The following is a 26,069-nucleotide window of genomic DNA, read 5'->3' on the forward strand; positions in this document are numbered from 1 at the left end:
TCTCCAGTACTGACTCTATGACAGTGAGTCTTTTTTTGTCTAACTGGCTGTCTGTCCATCTGTCCCCGTAATTAACCCTGCTCTTCATTCTCCAAGTCCTTCCTTCTCTACCTTAGCGACAAACAGCTGCTGTGCATCTCCCCAGGGGTGGCTGAGGTGACCGGCCCAGAATGCACACACACACACACACACACAAACACTAGGGCTGTGCGATATAGCCGTCGCGATATATCGAGTAGCTATGTTTAATAAGATAGCTATTCGATATAACAGCTATCCCCGGTATATGGCGTTAGGTTTCTTCCTCTATTTTTTTCCCTTCAGTCATACCTGATGCGGGAGCACACCTCCAGTTTTTTGAGGCAATGCAAAATGCTTCTGGGGGAAAAAACAACACTCGTGTCTATTCAATGTTGATATCACAGCAACAGCACTATGCTGCTTCCATGTGGTAGATAGAAACACATGGCTACAAAGATAAAGAGTGAAAACATATGCTATGTGTTTTTCAAAGCTAACAGTTAAGTTAACCAACATATAGATACAAGTGATATTCTTCTGCCCTGGAAGCATTTCACTGAACTTTGGAGGTGTACTCCCACATCAGGTACGACTGAAGGGAAAAAAATGCAGGAAGAAACCGCCACATACCGGGGGTAGCTGTTAATGCGCTAAAAATAGCTATTCGATATATCACGACAGCTATATCGCACAGCCCTAACAGACACATAAACACACACACACTTCATAGTAACGGCATGAAGGATGCTGTATAAATGCAGTCTATTGTTACTGTTATGTACCAAAAGCACATAATCCAGAAAGAATATAAACCTACCAGGTCCACAGCAGCCTTTTTTCCAAATCTCTTACTCAACAGCAAAACATGCTGAAATATATCTAATGAAAATACTGTAAAAATAAACTGAAAATTGATAAATTATCACTTCACACTCAAACTAAGTGCATATACTGTAAAACATGCTTGAAAATCAAAATATCTGCTGGGATTGCGTATTTGACAGCAGCAATAATTGTTGCATTCTGCGCTGTCATTCATTGTCAGATCAGATCAGCTTTCTGTCAGATCAGAAGTGACAGCATGGCATTGTGGGTAAAGAGCTGGGCCTGTAATCTGAAGGTTGCAGGTGGAGCACTGCTGTGGCACCATTGAGCGAGGCACTTGACCTGAATTTCTGAAATGCTTTGGAAAATACCCAACGTGTGATAAAAAATGTGTCAGATGTATGTGTATTCAATGTAAATCCCCCTGGATCAGGGTGTCTGCAAAGCAACTGAATAACATAATGTCATCTGAAATCCCTTAATTTGGCAAGGATAGTCAATAGGTTTAGTCGCAGCATTGAGGAGCTCTTTAAAGAAATTCAAACATTACAAATCCATCTTATCTTCTGCTGCTGTCACTATTTCTTGATGGAACTCTGTCGCATATATGGAATTCTGAAAGGGATAGTTTCAAAACAGTTCTCCAATGGGGACATTCTAGAACAAAGGGCCCGGGAAGGCTGCAGTGTCTGCAGGGCTACTCTACCCTGGTTCTGGAGGGCCACAGTGTCTGCAGGGCTACTCTACCCTGGTTCTGGAGGGCCACAGTGTCTTCAGGGCTACTCTACCCTGGTCCTATAGAGCCGCATTGTCTATGGGGCTGCTCTATCCTGGTCCTGGAGGGCTGCAGTATCTGTAGGCTTTCATTTCAGCAATGCACTTCACTCGTTCCGCCACAACATCATCTTTGATTTGCTTGGTTCAGTCTGTCCCTTCTGGTCCAAGAGCGTCCGTGGTTTAAAGAGAGTTGGGAACCCGCTGAACTGCGTCCCTCCGGGACCTGCATTGAGCAGCCCGCATCTGCTGTTTGATCTGAGCAGAATCGGAGCTTGTGATTGTGAAAGAGGCAATGTGACTGTTGATGCATGACGCCGTAGGCATTAAGACCCTTATCAACTTTGTGTCTGCCACTGAATGCTTTTGTAATACAAGCCTAAACCCATATCTGATTAGGAATGAATGTGCCACAGATAAACGCCGGGTTCAACCCAACATCAGCAGTGTGAAGAAGGGAAGGCTGCAAATTTTTGGACGCTATTACAAGTCAAAGTCAAAGTCAAAGTCAACTTTATTGTCAAATCTCCAATATGCACAGGACATACGGAGGACTGAAATCGCCTCTACTACAGTTACACGGACGTAAACTTTCATTTTGTTTTCACTTGCAACTCTACGCCCCTCCTGGCCTGGATTTAGAATTCCCACTTCTAATACTGTGTACTGCACAGAAGCAGTGGTAGGGTTTCGATCGTTTTTCAATCATTTTCAGAGAGAGAGAGAGAGAAAGTGCTTTATGAATGTGTCCCAGTACAGGGGTATGTGATCGATGCTGTGTGATGCACAGAAAACATTGCAGCACATATGCACACACACACACACACTCACACAAACATGCACAAACCTACACACACAAACATGCACAAACCTACATACACACACACAAAAACATGCACAAACCTACATACACACACACAAAAACATGCACAAACCTACATACACACACACAAAAACATGCACAAACCCACACACACATACACAAACGTGCAAAAACCTACATACAGACAAACACACACACACAAAGATGCATAACCCCACACACATGCCCGCATACACACACACACACACACACACACACACACACACAAAGATGCACAGATCCACACACATGCCGGCACACACACGCACACACACAAAGATGCATAACCCCACACACATGCCCACATACGCGCACACACACACACACACACACACACACACACACACACACACACACACACACACACACAAACATGCAGAAACCCACACACACAAGCCCACATACACACACATACACGCACAAACCCCCCCACACACACACACACACACACACACTCGCATACACACGGCCCTCCAGACAGGAGGTCCAGGGGGACTGTGTGGGATTACACGCTGGCTGGAGGAGGTTATTGATTAGCTGCTCTGGCAGGCTCCTCAGCACAGGCACCATACCTCCAATAAACATGCAACATATTATCACAGCATATGCAGCTGTTTTTCAAAACACACCACTGAATAAAAACCTTGCAGACCTCTTGGGATTGAAATATTGCTTGGCATAATGGCGCTTATTGCTATTAGTGTAATATTACCAAATATGCTGTAAATGTGTGGTTATCTTGTATGCTGTACGTTTCATTAGCATCTGTCTTGTCTTGTCATGTCTTGCACTTAAGTAAATGGCATTCACGGAATTTACACTTCGTGTTTCACACTCTGTGTTGCACTAGGCTCCATGACTGGTCCTGAACAGGGGCAGCTGCCCATGTCACCAATCTAATAATCAGTAACAAATAAACCAAACAATCAAACACTAGCCCGATTGCATCAGTAGCCGCACCTTCTGGGCTCACCAGTCATAAAAGTGACCTGTTTGGCTTCTAAATGGTTTGGACCTTTAGACAACAGCTTGACATAATCGCTTTGGGGTGAAAGGTCATGAGATCCAGAATTATCACAACATGAACATAAATCGCAATCCTCCAGCATGTGGCAGAATGAGAACTCTTCTCCAGTGCATACTGGATTCTGAATAAACACCCCGAAGCCAACTAGCAGTGAAACCAGGAGAATATAAACACACAGACCTACAATACCTTCAGATGGGATTCTTCTACAATACAATGATGACAAATTACAGTAAAGAGTACTTATCTGTCCCAGTTATCAAATATTGCATACCTTTGTATGGCTGCTATCGATATGAAAAACAAATATATATGTCAAAATGTAATAAAATGTAGGATATGCAAAAAAGGAAGCACAAATTTACATAGGGCACATGTCATGATTTACTGCATATATCATAAAATCTATCATCTATCGGCAATTTCATATGCAACATTTTTTGCATATATTGTAAAATCACAAATTTTAAAATACATTTTACAACAAATTATAAAATACATGTACAAATTTACATGTATTTTACATGTTAAATTTTTGACACATGTTCATTGTTGCTCAGATTTTTGAGATTATAGATTTTGAAATACTGTGCATTGCCTTCTGTTTTGGGAGTCTGGCTTTGGCAGTCTGTGGGCACACACCCATGCCCGTTACTGTTTTTAAAGGCACGTTAACCATGGCAAACTCACCAACGCTGGTGATCCTCTGAGTGACCAGATCCTTGAGCAGCTCGTCCGTGACCGGGTCCTGGCGGGAGTATAGCTCGTACCGGTTGATCCCGATGTGGAAGCGGAGCCAGTTCGGGTAGGAGTCCGCGGCTGACTCTCCAGTCGGAGCATACTCGTCCTCCTCAGCGCCCTCTCTTGGCCTGGGGGACCAAAGGGAGAGCAGAGCGAGTCAAATCTGCCAAGATCGATAATGAGGCGTTGTCGCTGCTCTAAAATCTTCTGATGGTATTTTCGTGACCAAATGATGTCCCAGAATGCATTTCACTTCTGCCTCACTATACCTGCTGAGGAGTGGGGGCAGAGAGCAACAGTGTTAAAGAGATTGCTATCCATTTCAACTGAAATAATAAAACCCTTTACCTTAAAAACAGACACATGCTAATATGGTACAAGGTAGGTACCCAAACATGCTCTGAGGGCTCATATTGAGGTAAATGTCTCAGGGAATATATGCTAGCTTCTCACATCTTAGAGGGGTGAACTGTCACACGTTGACACTTTGTGAGAAACTGAGAAAACAGTGGGACAGTGGGAAACACTGGAGACAATTTAAGGGACCTCATTTAAATGACAAATAATGTACTAGGAGAAGAACAGCCATGGAAATAGATTTTGGGGATGGCAGAGTGTTGGAGAGTATGTGTCCCCTTCAGTGTTGACAGAACATAATTATGGTGTAATGTGGTGTTTATGTGAATGCTGACAGCAGCATGCCTCCCATTGTTCAGAAGAAGCCTGGGCTCCTGGTCCCGCCACTTTGAAAGATTCTGGCTTCAAGGCAAGGGTCTGAGACACGGCGTAATACAAATGACATTTGGTCTCCAGCACAAAGCCGCATGAGATGTTGGATCTCGTTTTCAAAGTGGGTCTTGAGGGGGTCATGAAGGGATTTATTCAGCCAATTAAACAGGAGGGGGCGGATTAGATGGCCCAGATTTTTACAGAGCCTGTTTGGGAATTTCGCCAGGGCACCAGGGAACCCCTTTGCTCTCTGCGATATTTGCCACGGGATCTTTGAAGACCACAGAGACTCGGGGCTGCGGCTTAAAGTCTCATCTGACAGATGGAGTCTCCTAGGGTACAGTATCCCCAGCAGTCCGCTGGGCCACAGCTTCTGCGTTTGCTACAGAGGGAAGACTAATGCATGCTGGGTAAACCCACACTGTTTGATGGGTGAAATGCATGCTTACATAAAAATGCTTCAACCTGCTACAGTCTTACACCTGGAAACTTCAAACAGAGTGCGGGTAGTACAATCTTTCTTTATCTAACATTGAAATATTGATGGCCAGCACCAGGAAATATTTTTGGATGTGCATGTGTTTCCAATTTTGCTCCCAGCCGGCTCACCAACAGCTCTCCCCACAACAGGCTGGTTTTCCATGGAGGTCTCCCACCCAAGCTTAATCAAGTCCAGCCCCACTTAGCTCCAACTATGTGACAGCAGGAAGGCTACAGGGTGGTATGTCTGCTGGCATACCACAACCCGAGCAGTGTTGATTTTACTGATTTCAAATGTCATTTTTTGAAATAGACACCATTAATAACCGAGGCACTGATCAAACGTAACAGATTAATTTAGATTACAATGTCTTCAGTGAGGCTTGTCAGTTTGACATCAATCGTTGAACTCTGTGTGGCTCTTAAAGGTGAAGTGTCTGCATTCTGATTGGGTAGTAGGTCTCTTCTAAAAGAAAACAAGCAAAAGGAGTTAACTACTGTATCTGAAAGGTGTTTCTTGCTCAATCATACAGACTGTCGAAAGAAAAGAAGGAGCATAGTGATGAAGTGCAAGTAAGGAAGCAGGTAAGGACTGAATACCTCCAGCAGACCACACCTACCACATCTCACCCCAAGGTAACAGGTGACGTCTAACCATGGCACTAAGATTCCAAGTCTTGAGCTATGACAATATTCAATGTGTCTTCACTCTCTATCTTTTATACACTTCTAATAAGGCAAAGAAGAAACTCAACAAAATCTCAAGGAGTGTCCTCTGGACTTCTGAGGTGGAGGGATCAACACTAACACTAATGCAATATCAGCTGTGAACTGGAATGAACCCATCTTATGAGGACTTCACAATAACCCATACATCGCAGTTTCAAAATACCAATTTCATATTTGCATTTACAATGTAAGGTCCATTCTAATGGAGGGCCTCCGTGGCCACCGTACATAATTGGTGTGCATGTGTGAACAAACACACACATACACTCCCATGCATATAATTAAAGTGAGTGAGTGGCTTTGGTAATACGATTTCTCACTGCTTGCAAAGCTGCAATGAAGCAATGTCAATTTGTACACATGTTGTCATTTATGGCTATACGGTATGACTCAGATACAAGGGTTACCTGGTTGCTTAGCAACATAGCGGTTTAATACTACTTTGCATGACAACAAATTAAAGCCCTCAGTTTCACCTGACCATATTAGGGGGGCACGCTAATGAAGGGACTCATCTAAGAATGAGTAGCTATGGCAACAACAATCCGACCTTGCACTTTTTAATTAACCAGGGAGAAATCACTTAACCAGATCCTGGGACACAAAGAGGTTCACAGAGACAGCTAAGAATGAATATTCTTCTTCTACTTCAACATCACGCACCTGGTCCTTTCGAAAGATCTGTCAACAAACCTCAAATGCAATTACTTTTCTTACAGAGTTACTAACCTATTTAGCGAGACACCTTTATCCAGGGAATCTGTCATTATAAGCGTATACAACATTATCAACACAAAATCTACAATATATAGTACCATGAAATTTCAAACAAAGCATGTACTGGAAATTACTTCTGGAATTTCATAAACAATGAAATGTGCTTAAACAAGCAGTATGAAACTATCCAGGTTTCAAATAGCTCAACAAACAGAATAAAGTGGAAAAAAATGATATTGTTGTTCAAAGGAAAGAATCATTTTGATACAGATTATCTGGAATAGTAAGGAAAGATTTTATGGCATTAGGTGAGATATTTTGAGCAAATCAGGGGCGAGGGAAATACATATGACTACATTTTAAACAGGACGTGTGCGATGAAAGAGACCACAGGAGGTGTGTTTAACGCAATGAACAGTTGTGTGAAGCGTTCTACGACAACTGCAGTGAATGAATGACGCAAAACGCATGCAGTATGACCGCGTGCTTGTCTTCGGTGTGCTCCATCAAGAAATAACAGCCAGTTAACATTTTATATTGTAAATAATTAACTAAATGTGATAACCACTATGTAGTTATTGTGTTTGAAGCAACTATACACGATATCAAAGTACAACGGAATCGTGTAGGATTTCCTTTATTTCTGAGCAATGTGTAGCGCATGAACTGGAAGAACACCGTCGATGCCTTCCTGAGGTTCTTTTAATAAGTTTCGATTATCCAAATCGAATGGTTATTTTGACTCTTCTCTACTGTAGCTGCCACCACCATTGCACCGGGCCAAACACCAGTTTAGGCATGCCTCGAAAGTAATTACAATAGACCGATGTGTTGCAAACAATTTCAAGAGAAGGACTCGTTCATAGGTAAAACTTTTAACGAAAGTTGGCCACATAACGGGCGTCGGATGCGCCACACACGTGCTTGGAGACCGCGCAACTCTCCTGTTGGTGGGCAGTTTCTTTCACCGCTGAAGGACGAGAGAGAAGCAGAAGGCTGAAGCTTCATTAGAAATGGCAGAATCACGTTATGGAAGAGACAGAAATTAATCACAGAAACAGAGACGAAGGGCAGGGGTAACTGATATAGGCCTCAGTTCGTGCGATGGTAAACAAGAATACAAGTACAACCGAGCAGAGCAGCAAGAAAGTCTTGGGGGGGAAAAAACAATACAATAACACAGTAGAAGTTGGGGCGAAAGCATAAGGATTCTATATTAATTCGCGCATATTGGCTAATGAATTCTGGAGAGACTTTGTCAATGACAAGTATTGTCTCTCGCATCCAGTTTCCATTCACTCAAGATACGCACAAAGCACTCGTTCCCTTTATCTAACTTAAACTTTCTCTTACCATTCCTGATTCTCAGTGGCTTTGGGGTAGAATCTGATGTCAGTGTTGACGTTGAACAAGGTGTCTTCGTCAGTGAGCGGCGGCAGTTCCATCTTGTACAGAGGGTGTTCAAAAAGAGCAGACAGCCGAGAGAACCCCTTGACAGGTAAATTCTTACTGTCACTCTTATCTTTGATAAGACGTTTCTGGACTTCAGCATCCTTCGCAAATTGTTCCAGTCTTTTGAAAGCCTCCGTTTTGTCCCCAATAATTTTTTCCAAGGAATGCGACGTGAGATTTGAGCTCGGCTCGTTGCTGAAATCTTGCAGGATCCTCAACGTGTGCTTATTAGGCCACCCAGACTCTGCCGCCGACATGGCTCGTTGCTTGCCCCAGCTCTTGGGCTCCTCGCTCGGCTTGTGGGAGCACGAGCAGCCGCTGTTGCCCACGCTAGGTGCAGCCGCTCGCCTTTCTAGTTTCGGTAATAAGTCTATCATTATGTGCATGGTGCACGCAATCAAAAATACCATAAGAATTAAAACTCGGAATTTACGGAATAGAATCATCTTGCTTGCTCCTACTTTAATAATACATGCATTTAAATAATGAAACAAATCACGAAGCTCACTACATGACCAATGGTGTTTATCACACAAGTTGCAAAAAAGTGATACGAGTTAAACACCGTGCTGTCTTCATTTGTAGGTGGCAGAGGACGTGAATATTTAACCCCCAAACAATCCCCGTTGTATGTAGAAATCCGAATCAAAACGACGGACTGTTACAGAAAAGATACAATTGCACACATCCATCCAGGTGAGATATCTCGTCTCGGTATTGACCAACGGACCTTATAAACAGCCGGCTTCATCGCTTGTATACTTTCGCCAATCGGTTAACGAAGTGTTTCATCTCGAGGCACTAGGGATATTCTCGGGAATAATCTACGAAAGCAGTCTTAAATTAAAGTACATACAGGTTAAAATGTTTATGAGAGAATCATCCGTTGTGCGTGTGGTCAAAGTCTCGACAGCGCCGCTCCATCTTCAGAACCCGTATTCTGCCGTGGCTACTGAGTCCTTCTCTCACCATCCTAGACAATCCATGTGTCCAATCAGTCCTTCCTTACGAGTATAAAAAACAACACCGAACGTTGCTTTGGTCCTCAGTTACACCCACAATTACACAGTTTTGCGTGAAGTGTACTCGCAAAGTCCTCGTTTCGCGCAGCGCCCCACAACTGAATAGGCTTATCAAAACCAGCGATAAGGAAGCGAAGCAATCTGACCGAGTAGTTTGAAATAACACCGGTGACCAACCTTCGCTCGACAAAACAAGTTGTCGATCTGGTGCTTAGCACGCCCTGCTGCTATCGTCCGCGTGAAAACGAAGAATGCGGACAACAGTAACAATAAGTGACAGATTTTTTGGCAGGTGCAGATCTTTTTTCGCTTTTTTTTTTTTTTAGCTCTCGTAGCTATACCTCTGCCTACAGGCTAGTCGAACTACTGCTCTCCCTGGGTGGGTGTGTTAAATATTATGATCAAGCCCTTCTGAATCCTGCCTCGACAGCGTCACCACGACGACATTGGCTGAGTCTACACACGGGCTGCGATAGCGACATGAAAAGACGGCTACAATCTAAGACTGTAAAACCTTTACGGTGCATGAAGCGCTTCTCCCTGCGGATCCCACTAGCGCTGCAAGAGGGCGCCGTTTCCCTCTAAATATAAAGTGAGACCGCCAATAATTCTCATCTGCTGAATTCGAGAGGGCAGGCGTTCTTTAACAGGTTTGGTATGTGCACGTTTCTTGGGTTTACCTGTCAGAACAGAAGTATCGAAATGGACTACATGCCGGTATTGAATGAGAGCAGAATGGCAGAATGGAAGAATCAAATAGTGATTACCTTGCATAAGGAAATTGTTGCACTGTTCATTGAACATTGCTGCATTATTCAAGTATTAAATTCTGGAGTGTGTTAGGAAAGAAGGAGCATTCAGGACCAATTTTACAGTATGACTGTTTGTATATAGCTTCACCGAAAGCAAACGTTCTTTCATTAACGGAGTCTCTTCATGGAGTTAACTTTTACTGTGCAATTCTTAATGCTGTTTACACTCTGAAAAAGGAAGGCAGTAGAGTTCATTTAAAAACAGGCCTACTATTCGTGCTGAAATCACGCTGCATAAATCTCCCAGTTGCCAAGTGCATATGTGAACGCCCCGTGACTTCGGTGATGCAGCACAAGCATCACTCTTCCAGCCGTGCGGGGACATGGCTTTAATTAAAAGGCCACTGCAGAAATCTCCTTCCTAGCTCTACAAGCCGTTGATAAGTGTACTCACCGACTAGTTGCTCTTAACGTTGATTATATTATGAATGCTTATTTAATACGGCCTCCTCCCCTTTAAAGGGATTTTGAAATTAAAACCGAAATGGCACAGGAGAATGAAACTTTCTCAATCTGTTTTTTAAATAATAACAAGTAATAGTGTGTAAATAATATTCGGGAATGAACTGCATGTTTGTCCCCGACTTCCTTTGTAAATAACATGACTGCCACAGGCAGGGGGAAATATGCATTTTTTTCCACGTGGCAAAAAACAATAATATCATTCAACAGTTTGGACGAATCAGATGATATAATGTACTGAATAATATGTATTCAATAATGTAGTCCGTGTGCTATTTAATCTGGATTTAGGGACAAAATATAGGATGTACATCTAAAAATATATAATCTGCATTATTAGGTTTAATTTCTTAGAAAACAATCATTTGGAAACTCAGCTTTCGGCGTTTTCGGAGAATACATAACCCAAAAAAGTATCTTCTGAACCGCAGTTGTGAGAATGAGAAAGTGAGAATGCAATATGCGCTGAATGCGCTGTAATAACCCTTTACGATTTCGAGGATGATTGTTTCTAGGGATTGTTCGCTTCGCCTTGGCACTAACATCTATACCATCTGAATTTTCTTCAAGTTCAAACTGTAGTCGGATTTGCGCATTAAAAAAAAGAACAAAAACCAGAAATGCATAAAATAACGAAAATATGTCGAAAGACATTGCCACCCCGTTAAATTATATACTGAAAACAAAACCGTTCAGCATTTTAAATTAAACGTTTTTAATGGCGACCATAGCTGTTCACTAACAACGTAACTAGAACTCAATCTAATGGATTTAAGATGCATACCTGAATGAATTTTGAAATGATAGTTTTTATGGTTGGAGTGTTTGATGCATCAATCACACACCAAGTCAATGTCCTGGCGAAACTGATGTACAGTATAGGTTAGCTGCCTCCTTGGTACTCGGTAAGGTACATCAAAACATACGGTAAATAGTACACATGGTCTACCAGAGAGAGATGTTTACACCTGTACTTTCAGCCTGTTCTAGCAGGGACGTTTAATACGTGCGCTTTTGATTCAGATCCGTTTTACATTTTTAATGCCGTTCATTAGCTCAGCAAGAGATGAAAATCAGTGACCTCTCCTGCTGAGACCTGTTCTTGAGGCTCAGGAGATGATGTCATCAAATCTCATTAAAAGAGTGATGTCAGACTGTAGAATGCACAACCTGATGTAGCACCTGTGTCTTCCCTGGCGTTTGCAAGAGGGATGCACGCGATGCGTCAATCGGCATTTCTGCGGTCAACATTCGCGCTGAATGCAAACAACCGGCGAATCTGAGGGTCCCGTTTATGACGGGCCTGTGCGATTGCTGTCAGTCACTGACCTGCATGGATCTTTGGCAAGACCTTGCTCACCATAGGAAGGATTAAAGGCATTGAGCCACTGATAATGTGTAGTGGCCCCACCCATTTCGGGGTTCATGAGGCCTCACTCTCATTAAAAGTGGACGCGTTCAGGACTCTACAGATGGCAATTCATCACATCCTCATCAGACAGCAAACCCTCGTTCCAGTGAATATGGAGAAAGGAGCACGTCTGGAGCCACAGGCTTGCCAGGCTCGGCAGCTGAGATGGTGTGACTGCCTGCCGGGGATGTTTTCTCTGCCACGCATCTCCCAAGACTATACAGAAGCTGTGAGGCAGTTGTCCGTAGCAACCAGTTATTACACTCAAAGCATTCCCATGCTCACCTGTGATTTCTCATAGAGTCTTGGGGAGTCTGAGCCACTCTAGGTGGGGAGGTGGGTAAAGGGGGCACACAGTCTTACAGCAGTTCTCTCCATTCTTTCTAATCTACGCGTGTTGGCGGTGTACAGCTCACCCCCTTCGCTGGCGCAAGTTTGCCACGTTCGTCCTGCTCGTAAGGTACATCGGCAGGCCGTGGTCGCCGCCGTTATTCCAGACCCGGCATCACTCTGCGTCACGCGGCGCTCGCTGTTCTTTGGCTTTTGTTCCCCAGTCGATCGATTTCAACCTGGAGAGGAACCTGATTGCCAAGGAAGACATTTTATACCTGCAGTCTTACAATGAATGACCAATTGTCATTGTCCACGGTCCACAGTCCACAGTCTGCGGTCTCAATATCCATGTTTACTTTTTGTTGTGAGTGCCTTACAGCAGTTGGACACAGGGAGGAAAGTATCTGAAGCAAAGTACAATTGAAATAGAACTGTAATGCCTGAGGTTGAAGGAGCAGTGGTTTCAAACTGTTGAGTGTGCAGATCTTCATTCAAACAGCTATTCGAACAACAGCGCTGTTGCAGGACCATTAAACGAGAGCATGATGTATTAAATATTTCATGTTCAGCGTCGCACAAAATTAATAGCTCCTGCGACGGCTTCCAAAGTGTTGATTGAGAAAATTAAATTTGTCCCCCTGAGCCTTGTCAGGGGTTACTGAGCGCTATCTTTAATTAAAATGCTACAACCTACACTTCAGTGAGAGGTTCAGCGAGGTTTGGCTGAACATTTCAACACTGCAGAGAAGGTCATATCAATGGCATGGCACTTGAAGGGGTTGACCTTTGACCCCCGAATAGACAGCAACACTTCAGGTGTGTGTGTGGGGGAGGTTACTGCAGTCAAAATGTATTACCCCTCTCCTCTTAGTTTTTTCAATGAGCTGGACTGGCAGCTCCCTCCAAATGAATGAGGCATTTTAAAGAACAAATTGCTGGTCTCTGAAAAGAAGACACATGGGGGTGGGTGGAGGCGGAGCAGAAATCAATACTTCTCTTGCTTCTTTGCCTCTAAAGACCTCTGCCGTGGTGTATTTGTCTTGAAGGAAAAAAATTCTCTGGCTTGTAGTGATGAGATGAACAGAGAAGACCTTCAGTGACGCGTGAGAAATTTGTCACCTTTAAGGACTTGATGGTCCGTCAGGAAAAACACTCACATTATGCAATGTATTGACACACTGAAACCTCACAGAGAGCATGATGGAAATTCATGCCCCTGTTTCTGTACCTGATTGTGATGTGATGCTAGGATGCACGTACCCTGCAGGGTTCTTATTTCACGGGGAGGGCTCCGAGATTGCTCCGCCATGTCAGCTCTCCTGTGGACAGACCTGTGGGCTCTGGGCCTCCTGGCCACTGCCAAACATGCAGGACCTTCCACATCTTGCCAGCCCCAAAACAAAACCAAGCGTGGTTGTCATTGTCATGGCAACTGCACGTATGCACCTGGCAAGAACCACACAAGGAATCATTGTTTGTCTTTCGCACCACACACTCACACACATACACACACACACATTAACACCCCCCCCCCCCCCCCCCCCCCACACACACACACACACATACACACACACGCACCCAGACACATCTATCCATGCACCCATGAGCGCAGCCATGCGTACACTCGTACAAATGAATAATTCAGGCCTGACTGTGAGGACAGTAAAAGTGAGCAGACCATGGGTCTCTGAGGGGTTGTTAGTGGGAAGGTGAGATCAGCAATGGGGCCAAATTGCTGGGCCTATTGCCATGATCAATGCCGTTGCTCCATCAATACTCGTGGCTGGGAAGTTGGTACCATGTAGTGCAGCTCTGCTTTTATGAGACACCTGAGCCCAGACTGTATCTGCCTGTCCATCACTGACAAAGAGCATAATAGCAAAACTCCACGAAAATCAAGAAGTCAAGGTTGGAATAAAAACATCAAGGTTGCTCCATCCCGGTTTCTCTGACTTCCAGGAAAAGACAACTGTGGCATACCTGTGTTTTCACACCAACACACACACACACACACACACACACACACACACACACACACACACACACACACACACACACGCACGCACGCACACACGCACACACACACACACACACACACACACACACACACACACACACCTGGAGTACAGGGCTGATTCAGAGCTGGGTGCCTCAGCTCCTCCGCCAAGATGAATGAAGAGACATGTGAGACATGTGTTCGTGACACACCTGCGCATGCATGAAGGTGACTGGGTTCAGCAAGTACTTTTGATGAGAGGCTTCAATGAGCAGTTTGTGTGTGTGTGTGTGTGTGTGTATGTGTGACAGAGAGACAGAGAGTCGATGTGTGCGTGAGCATGTGTTCGTGTGTATTTGTGTATGTTTCCTGCAGTCAGCAGAGAGGAAGACTCACTGATACAACATGGCGGCTCAGATGGCGCTGTTGTTAGGGCCGGGAAAGGCATCGTTGGCTGGATGGAGTGCGCCTCAGTGAGCTGGGCGGCCGTGTCTGGCGGCACGCTTTCAACCCCAAAACCTGTCTGGTCACAGTTTGACCCCGGTCAACAGATTTCCACTCATGATGAGAGGAAACAATCCCCCCACAAAACAGCTCGGGCCTTCGTCTCAAAATCCACGTATGCTAGCAGACGTCCCACATGTTCGCCTCCATTTCCGAAAAAGGTCCCCTGCATTATTTATGATGGCAGAGGGTCCGATCTTTCATGGGCATATAGACGCTGCGCCGGACTTTAAATTATTTAAAGGCTTTTGACTAACTGCACTGGTGCACTGAATAGAAAGAAACAGTGGCGTGTATTTGATAGTGATGAGATGTAATAAGGCCTCTTTTTTTGCATGGGTGCTCAGAGGCTGTGGACTACCATGTTAATGAGACTGTATGGGAGGGGTCAGAGGTTGGAGGGTAAACGCAGTGAAGCGCAGTCTGAGTCAGGACGTCCTCGCCCTGTCTTGCGGATACGCACCGCTCGCTTTGCGCTCTCTGTTTTTGGATGCCAAGGGGATGAGCCAGCTGTGATTCGGGACAGGAAAGTTAGGGACGGACCCACTCTCAGAGGAAGCATGACTCATGATCTACAGATGAAACACGCATTGCGTCATGTCAGCACTGACTGCCCTGCCTGAGAGAAAGGCTGGACATGCCAGCACACAATGAACGTCTTAGCACACAGTGAACATGCTAATTCATGCTGTGCGTACTGACACATGGTGATCAGTCTGGATATTCTAGCATACTGTGGTCATGCTAACACACAGTGGTCATGCTAACACAGAGCAGTCATTCTTACATGCTTGGGAAGCTAATGCTTACTGGCTGTGCAAGATACTGCTTGCCATGCTGGACAGGGAATGACATGTGAAACAAATGGCCGTGCAATAGCCTGAACTGCATGGAAAATCCCACAGCAGGCAGCAGGAGTTGCATCAACCGTGTGCTGTGAGGAACATATATCCATAATGCCAGAGGGATTTCTGGTGACAGTAGGCCGAGAGTTATGACCACTGTTTCATTCTCTCTGCTTCCGTCTGTTTGAAACAAGCATTTGTGGGACTGAAGGGTCTGGCAAACCATTCAGTTATCAGATAAATGGCAAAAAAGGCTACTTCAGCAAGGAGCACCTGTTCAGACACTGCATGTGCCCAACAGCATCAACAAAATTGACCGTAGATAAGCAGGTGGGTAATTTCGTGTTCGCAGCATAATTGCAGTATTGAATCCAGCCTCAGTCATGCACAAGCAATTGTTCATCACACAATGCTGTAATTAAGAGCAGCCAAATAAAAAACGGACAGCTTTTTCCCCCTCTCTTCATCAAATAAGCAAATTCTCACAATGGAAGAATACATTCTTTCCAGTATACTCTTGTGAAAATGTCATACAGGTAAACCTCACATACTGTATGTTTATGTATATGGTAAAACATGAAAATTATGGAAGGGGTATTCCGTACAAATCAGCACATTGAACGTTTCAAAATGTCACAGTTACTGCTGCTATCATTGCATAAATTATAGAACATTATATTGAATTATATTGCATTATATAAATTTTAGAACATTACATTGCATTTATAATTACAGAATACATGTTATATGGGTGAAAGTGGCAATAACATACAGTATATAGATTGTGACATATCCTGGATGATGTTAGAGAGGGGTAGTACCTCAGGAATTGTTGGCTCTACCCCCTCCCTGCTAAGAGCAGCAACACTGGAATTGGCCACGCCTGAATGTAACAGGCTTTCGTTAAAAGATTACAACAGGATCTCAGACACCTGAGTGGAGTATGAAGGAGTTAAGAGTATTACTAGTGTTCATGTTTGAGCAGTGACTTTGTGAATATCATTTTTGCGTTGGTAATTCTGTTTTTGACCTTTTTTTGGATGACTACCTGTTCTGTGCTTTGACCTGTGCCTGTTCCTGGAGCACTCGCTGCCCTGTTCCATTGTTTGTGTCTCTGGTAAGCGGCTTAGCTGCCTGGAGGGCTGTGTTAGTTGGACTCCGGGGGAGCTCGGGTTTGATTTGTTTATTTGTACTTGTGCTGTCGATAAATGCCCAGTGTGATCACTGTGGGGATCATATTTGCTGTGCTTGACTGCATATTATCACACAAGCCAGCTCTTCCCAGTGGCCTACCTTCCAAGGTGTCACAACACACATATAGATTGTGTAACAAATAGAGTATCTTTGGTAGTAAGTAAGTATCCTTTTAATAGTATTGTAAGTATGAATCTATTAATGATACTTTGTGGTTTTATATCCCCACGTGGATTACTTTTCTGTTTGGGTATGTGTTTGATTTTCATATTCTGATATCATGTGTAATCACCTGGACACAGATTTGTGTGGTAATGACTGCTTCCTGGAACAGAACACACCACACTTGCCCCACACAAAGGCCTGGTGACTCATGTGCATTCTTTGTGATGTAACAAGCTGCTATTGCAACAGAACCATGAATGCCTACGGCAAGGATTCTACTGTATATAGACAAAGAAAACATGTTGCAAGCTGATAATCCCACCCCACCCATTCCATCACTGGAACTCCTTAACACCGGAACTCATCAGGAATGCCAGGAGTGACCGGGACTGCGAACTGGGAAGGGACTCTTGTGTAGTCTGCCTACAGCAGAGATATTTTACTTATTTTACTTAGTAACAGATATTCATATATATGCTCTATAAGGATTCTGTCTCTGCCATCACCAAATTTAAAAGCGTTCATATTTTGCTGGCTATGAATATTCATTGTGAATATTCACAAAGGGGGGGTGTGGCCACAGACATTTGTACCCAGCTCAACAGTGCAAATAACACTGGAACCTTCTGTCAGAAGCTCCTAGACACCTTAGAGCAGACAGCAGAAGTGACGCACAACAGGCAGTCTACGCTGTCCGTCTCTACTCGCTTTTGTGAGACTGCATCCTGCATCCTGCCACCTGTCTTCCCATTTCCTGTTTATCTAAAGGTCACTTTAGGCAACTTTGGGCACACTGCTCCCTCTCTGCATCCAGGTGTGGGTGTGGGCTGGGGACCGGTGAGGTGGCGGACTGACAGCCATAACAGGGGCACAGGGGAGGCCTCTGTGTGTTATTCACTGTCCTCTGTTGTGTTTGGCCCTGACACCTCTCCCCAGCATCCCATAATTAGACAGGAGCAGATGGGTTTGAGGAGAATGAGGTTAGAGGGAAGAGTGCTGTGTGTGTGTGTGTGTGTGTGTGGGAGGGTGTGGGTGTGTTTGCACCCTGGTGTGTGTTCTGATTTCTGATTACAGTACTAACCTCCCCTCTTTACCCAAATGACACATTTGGTGCAAATAAATGCTTTCGTTCTGCTCCTGGTCTCTATCAAGGAAGGCAAAAATGTGAAGGAGCGATAAAATTAGGGGTGAAGAAATAGCCTCGGTCACAAACTGAGTATTACACAGACTATGACTACTCAGAGGTGAATATTAAGGGCAGGATTTGGCACAGAGCCGTAGCTAAGTTGTACAGTGCTACACAGTCTGATGACACGGTACTGCTTTCCAAATTCAGTAACAACAATAATAGTAGACACAGAAACAGTACACAGGAAAACAGACTTAATTGTAATTCACTTTAATTGTAATTCACTTTAAACAGAGCACACCCTCTGGCTTTTCCGATGTTTAAAAGTAAACTGCTACTCTAATGCACTGTGAAATCTGTGATCGGATGCTCAGAGTGAGCACACTCACTTGGAAAAAGGATTGACTGCAGATGGAACCGCAACAACCTGATGCCCTCAGAGTCACACAGCGTAGGTATTTTTCCTCAATCAAAATGCCGATACCAGATCCACAGTCTCAGGGCTGACGCTGTCTGATGGTGTCGTTTACCTCTCCATTGCCATGTGATGCGGAAGAATTCTCTCTCTTTGTCTGACCCAGGCTTTTGTTTGAGGCCTACTGTAGCAATGTCAGGCAAGACAAATAAAGTCACATGACTTCCCAACGGGGATCTGTAATATCCAGTGGATATATGTGAACCAATGACATTGTAATATTGGCATGTGAGGGGTTACCTCATGCTGTGTGCTGATGGGATGAAGGAAGTAAATGGATGTTGAAAATAAAATGTGAGACATGGAGCCAGGGGCTCTTAATCCATTCCTTAGTAAGACACTAACTGAGTGACAGTAAAAGGAAATTCTGCACAATCCAGAGTAGCTTCTTTCAGTTTCTTCTGTCCACTTTCTACAAAAAACTTATATTTGGATAAATCCTAAAGTCATTTGCTCCAAAGCAGGAAGTGTGAGCAATGGGTGTGGCTAAAGGGGGCCCGCGTGGTGGGGCTAATCTGCTGAATGCACATAATGAAAGGCTTAACTGTAGAAATAGGAGTAGAGGGACATTGTTGATTTGTGGGTTTTAAATCTGGTTAGGGAAAGTTCAGTCACACCCTTGAACAAAGGAGTTGACCTGAACTACTTTGGTAAAGCTGCATATTAATAAACAGAATATGCAAGATTCAGTCAGTAATCTTAAATAAGAACATCTGCTGAGCAAATTATTCATGCGATAATGTAATACTTGATGTTCACATTGTCAAGTATTCAAGGTTTCTCAGGACATATTCTGCTCCTTATTTTGAGGCTTGTGTATCACTTTGCATAGCCATGCATTCTCACAGCAAGCCAGCATTTCAAAGCGTTTTCATGCACCAGTGTCCTGTATGCACTTGAGATGCCCATGAATCCTGTTTTTCCAATCAATACCAAATAATTCAAGTCACTGTGGTTACATTGATGGGCTAGGCAATGCTTAAGAATCATTTTCTTGGTGACCAACGGTCTCACTTAGATCCTTGATGTGGGTTTCTGTACATATGTATGTATACTTTTTACATGCTGTATATATATTTTTAATGCATGCAGTTACCTAGCTGGTATTTGCCATCTGTACCTTTTGTGAAGGTTGCAAAATGAACAGGTTGCCTTATTTCAGCTCCCAAAGGACTTGCAGACCTCATGAGATTTTTTTTTCAAGAGTGGTAAAAATAGCAGGCCAGTTCCAGGCTGTTCAGGTGATGTTCCTCCCTGGAGGCCCCCCATATCCCATGATCCTCTCCTTACAGTTAAAGTGCTGAGCAGACAGGCTGCTGATGAATCTTTCACTCCTAACCTGGGCCTTGGGAGCCAGACTGAGCGCAGGCCACAGAAGTGCCCTTATCAGCAACATTAGCCGCCTTCTAAATGTCACCATGGTCCTCGGTTGGACCAACCCTCACAGGCGGGGATTGTGGAACAGCCACAAGATTAGTGGCCCTCTCGTGTGTTGTGGCACCATGTAATAGTAGTCAGGGATCTGGGTTGAAGTGTGAGCAATCTGACATTGGAAACAATCTTTCACCTTCACCTTTGTCTAACATGCTCCCACCATAGTCCGCTGTGTGTGTGTGTATATATATATATATATATATATATATATATGTCAGGGCTCCGCACCCCTAGCTGTGGTGTTTTTGTTTTTCCCTGTCCATGTGCTTTTTGTTTTTCCTTGTGTTCCAGCCCCGCCCCGCTCCCCGCCTGGTCCCCGCCCACCTGATTGCCCCATTACCTTCACCTGCCTGCCTGCTCACCTGCATCCCATCTCCTCATCAGCCCAGCCCTATTTCTACCCTGCTTGTTCCTGTCTTGTTTGCCAGTTCGTTGCAGTGTGTTTCGTACCTGTTTCGTTCCCGCAGTTTTTTGGATGTCTGCTTTCTCCGTGTTTGACTCTGCCTGCCCTTCGTCTTTGTTTTCTGCCTGCCGTTTTGTCCCGTTGCCTGATCGTTTGCCTGCCCGGTTCCTGACCCTGCCTGCTTCTGTTACCGACCCTGCTTTTGTCCACGGACTGCCTTCTGGTTTTCGACCCTGCCTGCTTTTGTTGTGCAACTTGCCTGCCGTCATTAATAAACCCGCCTGGAACCTGAAGCTCTCTTGGTCTGCGACTGAGTCCTTGCCTGAGCCCTTACAATACATATATATATATATAAAGTATTTGGCCACACCTGTTTTTCAGGGTTTGGGCTAGGCCCCTTATCTCCAGTGAAGGGCAATCTTAATGCTTCAGCATACCAAGACATTTTGGACAATGCTATGCTTCCAACTTTGTGGAAACAGTTTGGGGAAGGCCCTTTTCTAATCCAACATGACTGTGCCCCAGTGCACACAGCAAGGACTATAAAGACATGGTTTGATGAGTTGGGTGTGGAAGAACTTGACTGGCCCACACAGAGCCCTGACCTCAACCCCATCCAGCACCTTTGGGATGAACTGGAATGGAGATTGCGAGCCAGGCCTTCTCATCCAACATCAGTGCCTGGCCTCATAAATGCTCTACAGAATGAATGGGCACAAATTCCCACAGAAATACTCCAAAATCTTGTGGAAAGCCTTCCAAGAAGAGTGGAAGCTGTTATAGCTGCAAAAGGGGGACCAACTCCATATTAAAGTATATGTATTTGAATACAATGTCATTACAGTCCCTGTTGGTGTAATGGTCAGGCGTCCGAATACTTTTGTCCATATAGTATATATATCTATCCATATATATATATATATGGATAGATAAATAGATCGTGTATGTATATAAACCTGGAGGTCACTGATATTAATAATAATACATGGAACAAAGAACAGTGAACACTGTGTTACTCAGTGTTAAGGGGAAGGATTGCTGCAGTGACAGCTACATTCAAGTGAATTTGTTGTATCGACCTTTAAAGTATTTCACGGGCTCACAGAGTCAGCATATGCAAAATGTGATTTACTGTAATTCAGGATTCCCCTGACATAAATCCCTCATTACAATATGAATGTCAGCATGTTTTTTGATGCGCTAATATTCCTATTGTTAATGCTGGTCCCCTGGTTACAGCCATGGCTGCATTGTTTGGTCTGTTTGCATTGTGAGCACGCTTTTGTATGCATTTTTGGGAATAACAATGCCTATTTTTATATCACTATACAAAAATAGTATGTTCTTGCAAATCTACCAGTGCATTTAAGGACATTGCTCTTCCTCGGGCCTTGCTGGGCCAGCACGCTCTCTCCCCAGTTTTTCAGAGGGAAATTATTAATGCTCCATTCGGGCATTTGGGGTCAGAAGTATTTCATTAACCAAGGAGAGACTGATAAGAGCAATGACCCAACTTCGTCTGTGACATCACCAGCATTGTGACATGTTACAATGTCACAGTGGTGCACTTTCACTCCACCCCCCCCCCCCCCCCCCCCCCCCAGCGAATGTGCTAATGTGACTGTTAAATAGCTCGATGAATGGAAGTGATAGTGCTGTTAACCTGTTTAGCAGGTTAAGAAATTAAAATTTCAATTGAGTAAACTGACCATGTCAATGGTGTTGAGGTGTTGCACTTAAAATGACCTACCTGCTGTGAAATGAATGAGAAATGTAATTTTGTCAACTAAATTTTCGTGCTCGCTGCCCGGTTTCAGTTCTCTGCGCTTTCAGAATGATTATTGAGCTCATATTATTACAGCTGTGTTGAGCTTGTTGTACTATCACCAGTAGTACCCCTTGAGGAATAAACACAGGGATGCTTCTCTTCATAATGACTGTGCTGCTTTAAAACACACAGCACCACTACACACATTTTCAGACATTTGAGGCCACACTCAGACCCCAGTGCCAAATCCCAGCCACTGACACAGCACTGTACTGTGTTAAAGGTGTTTTGTTTTCCATGTTCCAGTCCTCCCCGCACCCGAAACACACCCAGACAGCAACAGGTTAGAATTTAGCATGTAAGCTATTCATTTAGAATGCATATAATCTGTTATCACAGATCTGCACTAAGACGGTATTTTTGAGAAAAGGAACAGGGTGTAACATGCTCTGTAAATAGTTTTTCAAACCCCCAGGGAGGCTAATTTTATCATTCTATCAGGACAAGCGGTTTGTGGCATGAATAGATTTGTGTACTCAAATGAGTGAGAATGTGTTTTTGCCAGGGTTGTTTTTGCCTGTCTTTTCCTGGGAGCGGTAGGTAGGCACAGGGGATTAATAACACTGTGACTCTGGCTCTCTCGTATAACTCAATAAAACAAGCCGTGCTTTTAATATGAAAAAAGTCCCCACTGCAATTGGCTGAGTGAGTTGCTGCCGCTCACTGAAAAAGCCTCCTGTGACTTGGTGACAGAAAGCATTTCCACGATGGAAATGCCAATAATGGGAGCCGTTCATACCAGCGGTGGTTGGTGGGCCACCGGCAGAGGAGGCAAGGAATATATCTTTCAAATAATGACCTTCCTGAACCTGTTTTTGGCTGTTATTATAAACAAGCTTGTCCATTTACCATCTCCTATTCCCCAGGGTCAGGATCCTGTTGGTCACACAGAGAAAAGAAATCAGTCATTCATCAGCAGTCGAGATGAGAGGGTCAACGTGGAAACTGTGACACGTACTGGACGGCTCCGGCTGGTGACATTTGGCGCTCGCTTGTTTACCTGGCATCACTTGTGACCCCAAAAGCCACATCGTCCGTGTGTCCATGTCATTTTGTCTCCTGACCTTGCAGTTCTGAAAGAAAACAAACAGTAAATGTTCCTGTCACCGGGGGAAGAAGGTACCCAAATTATTTCGCCATCTGCCGCTGAGCATCGCAAGTGTCACAGGTACCGAGTTTGCGCTGTGACACGCTCTGAAGCCCTGACAGCCTCTGGAGCTTTGCAGAGGAACACAACGTTCTGCAAAGATTGGTCTGACCAGACCAGGGACAGCAAACCCAATTCCCTGAGGGTTTTGTGTATGCTGGGTTTCATTCCAATTCCTTAATTAACTGTAATCATTTATACCTGTATGTTTCCAAAACTTTATTGCAGTGAAATATATAGTCAGTAAATTGCTAGAGTGCAGCCTTTTAGCTAAGACAGAACAACTGCAGAAATGTGTAAAAAGTCAAGATGAGTAACCAATAGGGGGCTAATTATATAATTAAGAGCAGAGGCTGGAGCAAAACCCGACTTGCAGGAGGGCTCTCTGGAGACTTGAATTTGACACTGCTGGACGGGGCTGGCTTCAGATGAGATGCCTGTGGGCATAAACGATGGCGCTGAATTCGGAGAGGAAGCCAGGAATTTTTTTAAGCGGCGTCATCTCAGAGTCGTGGTGAGGGAATGCGCAAATTCAAGCGATGCCAGGGGAATTCAGGCCGAGTGGCTCTCGGCACTAATTACCTCAATCTCGAGATGAGGCAGAAGACGTTGCGCAACTCGCTCGGCTCGCTGCGAAATCTGCAGGGCTGGAAAAAGCCGCACCTTGGGGAGCCGCCGGGTTTCAGAGCTCGCACTGTTTCCTTGGAATATTTACGGCTGTTATGCGGCCGGTAGCCGGGGCCTGTCTCAGTGTCTGATGTCTTTATCCTCTCGTTCATCCATTATGAATGAGCCTCAAATCCCTCCTCCGTCTCCTGTTAGCAGAGCTGTCACTGTGATGTCTATCCAGGTTTGTCTGCTCTAGTTGGATATTCAGATCAGCTCACTAAAAAACTTCCTTCTGTCCAGGAGTCTCCAGCTATGCTGAGATTGTTTACAGTTGTTGATTTATAAACAATGGATCTAAAGAAATTGAAAAAAAAACCCTTTTTGATGACTTCAAAGCAGTGGGCCTCCACTCAGAAATGGGTAGTACAATGTTACTGCAGTTTTTTAACTACCTTGTGGCAACTGAGATGGACGTTTTGGTTGCTTGAAAACTTTGTTTTTCAAATGTCATCTTCTGCAGTAATTCAAAGTACATCACAACATCTGTGGAGGAACTTCACCTTCCACTAGCACCACTACTATATCTTAATCCACATTTGCCTGTTGAACACATCCCTGACCAAACCATTGTTAAAATTGTGACACACTGCCTTTAACTACAACATTAATATATTACACCTATATTTCATTTATTTTCCCCTTGGTTTGTCTTCATTTATTTTGTTTGTCAGAAAATATTCCTTAGGGTACTGGTATGTCCATGATAGAACTTATTTTCATGTCAAGGTGAATACTGGGTAATGCGTGTATGATAGATGGCTTTAGCTGTATCTACACATGAAGTTCAAAATCCATGTGGACAATAGTATTTACATGCAAAGCAGACAAATAACAGGCTTTTTGAGATAAGCTTTCTGAGGCATGGACAGCTGATTCACACAAGTGCTGTTACCTGTGTGTTTTCCCATTGATAGGCATACAGAACACTTGAATCAAACCTCACCCACAAAAAGGCTTTTATGAAGATGCTTCTCCTAAACATCAAATTTGGTACAACACAGTGTAGGTACACACACAGGATGTCAATACAGCTGTTTTTCTCAGGAGAGAAACCTCCCACATGATCCATTTCACTCAGATGTGGGACTTGATTTCACTCACATATGTGGCTCAGAGGTGTGGCAAAACATATATGCAATGTACATAATACATTGCACTAACATTTACAGCGATTCTATCATGTTTCAGACACAGAATGAGTCTCCAGACAGTTGGGCAGTACAGTGCATACTGACCTGTAAGAACCTTATATTTTAAGATTTCCTGAGTATTAAATGAATTCCATGAGTTCTTTGCAGGAATGCAATGTTCCAAAGACAGTTTCAATAGATTTGAATTTCCATACAATCAAAGCATGAAGGTTGCTTTTGATGTGGTTATAGCAGTACTTTTATTTGGCTCTGAGTCTGATGAAGGGGTCATACCTGGCCATAGTCCGAGGGTTTTGGGGAATAAATAGGGAAAATAGGTTTGGTTAATCGCATAGAGATTATTGGAGAATTCTCCTCCAGATAGCAGGCTATTTTCTTGCTTTTCCCCCTTTTATGCAAGGCTATTTTTGGAATCACCAATTACATACTGTAATCCTTGCATTCACTCAGTAGCTCTGAGGTGAGACAAATGCAGTCCTCTGATACACTCACATGCAACCAACGGCTGGTTTTTGCACCACAAGTCACAGAGTGCAGCTTGCTTCCTAGAACTACCCAGAAGCCCAGACAGCAGCTACTTTAAAGAATATATTTGAGGATTGCTCCTTTTGGCTGCATTCAAAGAGGGGTGTTGCAGCAGCTGGCTGATTTGTAAGCACACAGAGCACACTGTCAGTTCATTTTCCATCTGGAAAGCATTGTTGTTTTATTCTTCTCAAATCCTGGCAGAGT

The 26,069-nt window shown here is 44.0% G+C and overlaps 1 protein-coding gene across 1 annotated transcript in view; it reads right to left on the reverse strand.

The window, feature by feature from the left end:
- fam20ca (FAM20C golgi associated secretory pathway kinase a) overlaps positions 1 to 9,845 on the reverse strand; it is a 43,547-nt gene extending 33,702 nt beyond the window's left edge. Inside the window, exons 1-2 of the mRNA XM_036552957.1 lie at positions 8,259 to 9,845; positions 4,200 to 4,378 (exon numbers count right to left, since the gene is read on the reverse strand). Of these exons, the coding sequence (XP_036408850.1) occupies positions 4,200 to 4,378; positions 8,259 to 8,803 (724 nt within the window). The 5' untranslated portion in view covers positions 8,804 to 9,845. The remainder of the gene's footprint in view (positions 1 to 4,199; positions 4,379 to 8,258) is intronic.
- Between the last annotated feature and the right edge of the window lie 16,224 nt (positions 9,846 to 26,069).

The sequence above is a fragment of the Megalops cyprinoides genome, chromosome 19 (assembly GCF_013368585.1).
Source record: "Megalops cyprinoides isolate fMegCyp1 chromosome 19, fMegCyp1.pri, whole genome shotgun sequence".
Classification (NCBI taxonomy): Eukaryota; Metazoa; Chordata; class Actinopteri; order Elopiformes; family Megalopidae; genus Megalops; species Megalops cyprinoides.